A 6,840-nucleotide genomic window follows, 5' to 3' on the forward strand; every position below is an offset into this window, starting at 1 on the left:
AGAAAAAAAATTACAAAGCGAAATTTGTAACCAGCTCAATATTAAAAAAATCAACAAATATAATTTTGAAAAATAAAAAAATAAAAAAGAAAAACTATGTGGAAAAACACTGTAACAATCCACAGTATTTTAAAGGACAAAAATTATAAAGTGAAAATTTTTAACCAACTTAATATTTAAAAATTAAAATAAAAAAATAATTTTAAAAAAAAAATGTGAAAAAATAAGAAAACATAGGAAAGTTAAAAAAAAAAAGAAAAATGCAAAAAAAAAGAAGAAGAGAAAGGCACTATGGATTACAAGTGATTTTAGTGTAGGTAATAGTGATTCCCTCACACCATTTAGATATTGTTAATAGGATTGAAACGAAACGTGAAAACCTCAATAAAATGGATAAAAATAAAAAATATTTAGTGACCAAAATTTTAAATTTACACTTCATAAATAATAAAATAGAAAAGAAAAGTAGCTTGTTTGTTTCAGTGTCAAAGTTGGTCTCCATAATTTAAATTTATTTCAAGTAATAAAAGTGAATTTTATTTTAGTAAATGAAGCATTAACTTAATGTTAAGTTTTTTTTTTACATTGCGAGAACTTCATAGCAAATCAATAAAAACAAATTATTATGGTAAATTACTAATCAACATAATATAGAAAAGATAAAAAAAACTTAGTGATTGGAATAGAAAATACTACAAAACCAAAAATGAAAGTGCTACGTGAATCCACAATTAATGTCTAGGAATGTTTGAGATTATGTTTTAGAAAAACATTAATTTTATTTTATTTTATTTTAAATTAATATATTTTTAATGTTTTCATATCATTGATGTACTGATGTCAAAAATAATTTTTAAAAAATAAAAAAAATATTATTTTAATATTTTAATAAAAAACAATCAATCTCTATCCTACTTTAAATATATAATAATAATAATATAATAATAAAAATATTATTTTAGTTTCTATGTTTACACCACACAGTATTATGTTGGAAGTGAGCATGCTGGGAGACTAAAGCCGGTTGGGTCATTACCATTTGAATTTGATATTAAAGAAACTCCAGCAGTGAAACGTGAATTGACTTTGTTAATGTGAAGACATGCATTTATTACATGGATAAGTCGAATGACAGAAAATAAAATGGTTTCAAACAAGTCGAACGAAAGGAAGAAGTTTCCTCGTCCTACAAGAAAAATGTATATGCTATGCACACCTTTTCCTTTTTCCTTTATTAAAGAGGATCATTTAATTTTATAATTAATTATCCTAGCATAATAATAATAATAAAAAAACAACATAATAAGCTCTGAATCTCTTATTTTATACGAGACTTCTTTTAGTGCTAATTACTATATATCCTAGTCTTTTTAAGATATTATTTTCAGTCACAACATATTCAATCCATCTTAGATTAAATTATTATTTAATCGATGAATTTGAATTTTATATTAGACTTATTATTTTTATTAGGTTTTAGGTCTATTTAATTTATTTTGAGTTTATTTATAAGTGGATCCAATTCATCTATATTTTTAGGTTCTTTATGGTTACATGAAAGGAGTATAAATATTTTTTTTATAAAAATTATTTTTAATTTAATGATTATTATTTTTTTTTAATCTTATGTTTGCGTGTGTGAAAATTCTCATGTTTTTCGGCTCTTGAGCTGAATATCGACTTATAAAAAAATAACTATTTTTATGATGTTTTTTTTATATTTTTTATTTGCGATTCGTTAATTTTTAGGTGAGAATTCAAATTTCAATATTATTGATTTCTCAATTCTCAATAATTGTTGTGTTACATTTTTTTTATTAAATTTGATTTTTAATATTTCATAATTCTGTCAATTTTACTAGTGGGGTTTCATATCTTTATATCCAGGTTCTCATAAGTAGCAATATTCAATAAGAGAAATGAATTAAAAACGAAAAGTAACATGACATTATGACAATTTGCTAAAAAGTAACCCGACAAAAAGTAACACGACAATTTGCAACCACCACAGTCTACTTCGACTTGATAACATTCGCACTAAAATTAACCCTTAATTTCTTGTATTCGAACAGTACGTACACATATATAACAGGTTACGAATGACTTGGTGTATACTACAAAAGGCACGGGCATACATATATTATCTGGGGCAAATGGGTACCTCACAGCCAATCCTTCCAAAACAAAATGTAGAAGGTTATTCGTCTATCATTTAAGGTGCCACACTCTTAAATGATATATATATAATGGTGCTGGGATTGCAAAATAGAAATGGCAAGTGCCTGGTCTATATATAGTTGAACAACATTACCTGCTGTCACTAACGCACCAAAAACCTCGCTTTCGATAAGACAACAACGAGACAGTTAAAAAAGCCCCACCGTGGTGACACCTTGAGGTCTCAGTTGTGGCTTCTTTGCGGTTATGATAGGGTGCGCAAATTATAGAGGAGTAATTAGGGAACTGGGTTTTTCTTCAGTTGTTGTCTCCAGCAATGGCTGCCTAAGTTGTAGCAATATTGGTTGTGGCGATCGGTAGTTCCTGATTACCCTTGGCTGCTGTGGTGGATAATTCTTCTGGGCTAGTGTAGTCCTTCCTCTTACCCCACACAACAGAATATAGGCCAATTGCGATTATGATGCCTCCAAGAACACTGGTTTGATCAAAAGAAACACTTTTATTTTCGAAATTGATCACATATACAATCAAAGGTTAAGATATTATAACGGCTATACCACTCAGTTTAGAAACATCCTTCAACTCGGTCCTTGTATTGTATTTTGTTTGTAGGATGTGAACAAAGGTTAATAAAAATCTATACTACTACTGTGTTGGATGTTTGAGGAAAAGAATTGGAAAAAGGTTTGGAGCGTATATAGCCGCATAAGCCTCCCTTTCGGTTTTACCAGCAGCTAGTTCCAAAAATAAAAGAAAGAAAGATCTCCATGCAGATCATACATGTCAAGAACATGTGCATTTCTAGCAAATGTCTGCCACAAAATTCACTATGAGAAGCGAACACAAAAGAGACATGTGCTAAGCACCCAAAAGAATTGAATGAAATCACCGAAATTGCCATGGTATTCGCTCGTGATTAATTAAGGCCATACCTTCCAAGATGAAGTTTCTCGGCTAAAATAAGAGACCCAAGAGCAGCGACTATGATCATGCAGAGGGGATTAAAAGCTGTAACAAATACCGCTCCTCTTGTCTTCATCACGAGACCTTGCACATAATAAGTGATTCCAGAGGCAACAATCCCCTGAAAGGCCCAAATTCCATGTTGGTTAATTCAACTGATCACCATTAACTGCATATGGGCATAGTTATGAAGGAAAAGAAGCGTTTTGTCTTAATTAATCGAGTCAGGAAGGGGTCGGTCCAATATTATATTCTTGGCGGTAACTTACTGTATAAAGGGGAGTGAAGAGCCTAGCGTCCCAGCCAACGGCCCATGAGCTAGGGTGGTGTGCTACAACAAGGGCTATGGCTAAACTTTGCATGCTGCCCGCCAAGCATATCAAGGAGGCTAGACTCAGTTCCGCCGGATACTTCTTTAACGTTTCCATCTGCATTAATCACGAGACAAATTGAAAAGGCTTCCGCGAAGAATAAAAAAAATGATGATGTTCATTAGTCTTGATCGATGGCGCCTCCTGTTCTATTCAGTTAAGCATTACACACACACACACACACACACACACACACACACACACACACACACACTGAAAAGAGGGCTAATCAATGGACAAAAATCTCCATGCCATGAATGGTTTTTAAGGAAAAAAAAATGAAGAGCAGACCTATGAAAGAAATTACCAAAAGCTCAGCAAAATTATCATCATGAGTGCCAAGATTAGTAAACTTTTATACGTTATTTGTAGCAAAGCTCCCAATCGAATTCATTGCACTATATATTTTTTACCTGCAATACGTAGAAAGCGGACCATGAAACACAACCAACAAGGAGCAACAGTGTCCCGGTCACCCAATGTTTATCAGACGAGGCAGCAGTACTTCCGTGTTGGCTTGTTTTCTGAGACCATGGTAGACCAATCACAGGGCCTTTGTAAACTGTCATCAGCAAAGCTCCTCCTAAGGTTACTAGGGTCCCGACCACCTTAGCTTGACTGCGTATTTCCTTAATTCTCACTCGTTCTAACCTGTTGGCTCACGTATTAAATGTATTTGGTCATCATTTTTAATGAGTTCAAGTCAGAAGATATACATGTAAAAAGTAGAACTGAATATTAATTTTTCTATATTTACTTTTTTCCACGATTTTTAAGAGGTGAAATCAGAAAATATATGTAACTACATAAATATCATACCGGAAAATCAAAGCAATCACAAAAGTGACAGAAGGAACAGCATTCATAATGGCAGATGTAAACGTTGCGGATGTGTATTGCATCCCCAAGTAACTGAAGCCTTGGTCAAGGATCGGCCTGTATCAAGCATCACTGATCAGAGTGAGTATAAATAAAAATGCCCCCGCCTTCACTGGCTACTTCTGTTTCGAAATATTTTCTTCATGTGATGCAAATATTCTTATACATTGATAAAAGGATTAACGCATTACTCTAAGAATCCGAGAGCCATTATTCGTAGAAATATTGGCAACGTAATCTTTGGCCTGGTTTTCCTGTATAATGAAAAACAAAAAACAGCATAAAAGTTAATATCCACCACAGGGGATTTCAATCCATTTAAAAACTCAGTGCGTGCATGTCGTGTTATATATGCCAAGTCGGTTTTAACAATTATTGATGTAGCATGCAGGATATGTAGACTAAATAGTTTAGAAGACATATTTGGCATGTGGAGGCTAGACAATTATAATTAGTCCTGAAAAAGGCTGGCTTTTATGGTGTGTTGAGAGACCTTTCAAGAAGCAGAGCAAAAGGAGCAAGAACAAGTGCAGCGACACCGTTGCGGTACACAATGAGCACGTAGCGATTCATTCCACGATTGAGACTTATCATGCTCAATATGTAATTTCCTGCCGACCCAAATTGCACGCACACCATTAGGATATAAGGTGTCATCTTATTGAAAACTACAGTTAACTTCCCAGCGGATGTTTGGTCTCCCATCCCTCCGTCCCTCCTCTCTCTCGGAAGATTAAGAAAATATTGGAAGTGCAGAATGAGAAACTAAGAAAAACAATGGCCTTCTTATAATACCAGCAAAAGTACGTCTAAGATCAATAATTCGAAGACTGATGTCACCTGCAGAATCTTTTAGACAATAGTGCGTTCTTGGTCATTGATTATTCTTGCTTTTAATTTAAGAAAAAATGAGTTCATTTCCACTGCCTCGTTTCTCGTAAACGTCTTGTTTCGCCTTTGTTTTTCTTTGAAAAGCAAAGGTCTAATGATCTTGATATGCAATTTCAAGAAATCTAGACGTGGTTTAATGCATGACATGGTTAGCAACACACACACGCTGCACTAATATTATGATTATATATGATTCTTGATTGGGATAATTATCTCGGGTTGGTCCCCACATAAACATATTTTATCAATTAGGTACTCGATCGATCTTCTTAACCAATTAGGTCCCCAATATCTCCAATAATCCTCAATTGGGCTATTCTACTATCAAATATTCCTAAATTGTTTCTCAATATGACCCCAACCTATCAACAATTTCAGGCGTATTTGTTGGGAGAAGGATCGAATTGAGAATTTATGAATATGTTGGGGACTCAATCGGTAGAAAGTACAAGTTAGGGATCCAATTGGGAAATGGTTATAATTCAGGAGCTAATTTGAGGTTTTCCCTTCTTAGTTGGTTTTTTTCTTTTCTTTTAAGAATCTAATTATTGATTCACATTTAATTGATGATCGCTTTTTTTTTTTTGTCGTGGAAAATATTATATAGTTGAATTGATCATGTGTGGCACGCAACAACATTAATTTTGGAAGTGGAGCAATCGACTCAGAAGATCACTTGGAACTTCTATAATATTTTAAATGATAGTATCCGTCGAGTGGCATGCATTAATTCCTTATGTTAGAAGATTCTAGTGGAGTTGCATCTTCGGTGATGCCAATTGTATGACCATCGCCCTGGTTAGATAAGATACATACATACATATATATATATATATATATATATATATATATATATATATATATACATACATATATATATATAGTCATTAATGAACCCGAAAAATTAAATTACTATTTACAAGAGAATTAGAGCATCTTTATGGAAGATGCTAATTCAAAAAGATAAATTGATAAAATAACATCTTGAATATTATAAATATAGTTTTTTCTATCATGTATATTTCAATGGAAAAAAACCATTTGAAAAGTCAATTCTATTAGAGTGAAATAAATAAATGTTTTAATTTATTTTTTTAATGATTTTAATGTTTTTTTTCCACGTGGCTAGATTTAATTAACTTTTTTTTTTGACCTTACTTTATTAGTTTTGACTCTTTTGAGAGATATGTAAGAATAATATTTGTGAGAGAAAAAAATTTTTTTAGCATTTTGTTCAGCTTTCTCTTTGGAATATGAAAAACAAGTAAAGAAAAGTCAAAATATTACTTTTTTATTTTTAATTATCCATTTAATAGCTCCGTTAAAGGTGCTCTAATAATATTTGTGTTACAAATAAGAAAAAAATAAAAAAACACAAAAAAAAATATAATAAAAAAACAATTGAATTAAGAATGTATATTTATCCACGTCTAAATACTATCCGCACTATAAGAGATTATTAACGGTATAGTTGAAATTAAATTAATTATACTTTAATCAAATCAATATTTTATATAAGAATATGTTAATATATTAACATAGACAATAAAGATATTTA

At 31.8% G+C, this 6,840-nt stretch overlaps 1 protein-coding gene across 1 annotated transcript; it reads right to left on the reverse strand.

The window, feature by feature from the left end:
- Positions 1-1,924: 1,924 nt before the first annotated feature.
- Positions 1,925-5,128, reverse strand: LOC133693114 (WAT1-related protein At4g08290). The gene is made up of 7 exons (XM_062114236.1): positions 4,885-5,128; positions 4,583-4,645; positions 4,332-4,448; positions 3,926-4,163; positions 3,411-3,569; positions 3,111-3,262; positions 1,925-2,653 (listed from the first exon to the last, which is right to left on the reverse strand). The coding sequence occupies exons 1-7, from the start codon at positions 5,094-5,096 to the stop codon at positions 2,503-2,505; spliced, it is 1,092 nt and encodes a 363-aa protein (XP_061970220.1). The 5' UTR covers positions 5,097-5,128; the 3' UTR covers positions 1,925-2,502.
- Positions 5,129-6,840: the final 1,712 nt, after the last annotated feature.

The sequence above is a fragment of the Populus nigra genome, chromosome 5 (genome assembly GCF_951802175.1).
Source record: "Populus nigra chromosome 5, ddPopNigr1.1, whole genome shotgun sequence".
Taxonomy (NCBI): Eukaryota; Viridiplantae; Streptophyta; class Magnoliopsida; order Malpighiales; family Salicaceae; genus Populus; species Populus nigra.

Excerpts from the sequence above, each read along its gene's own strand:
- LOC133693114 (XM_062114236.1), bottom strand. The coding sequence starts at position 5,096 with ATGGGAGACCAAACATCCGCTGGGAAGTTAACTGTAGTTTTCAATAAG. Across the intron at positions 3,570-3,925 it reads CCGCTTTCTACGTATTGCAG|ATGGAAACGTTAAAGAAGTA; the intron begins GTAAAAAATATA and ends TGATTAATGCAG. Across the intron at positions 2,654-3,110 it reads GAGAAACTTCATCTTGGAAG|TGTTCTTGGAGGCATCATAA; the intron begins GTATGGCCTTAA and ends TGATCAAACCAG.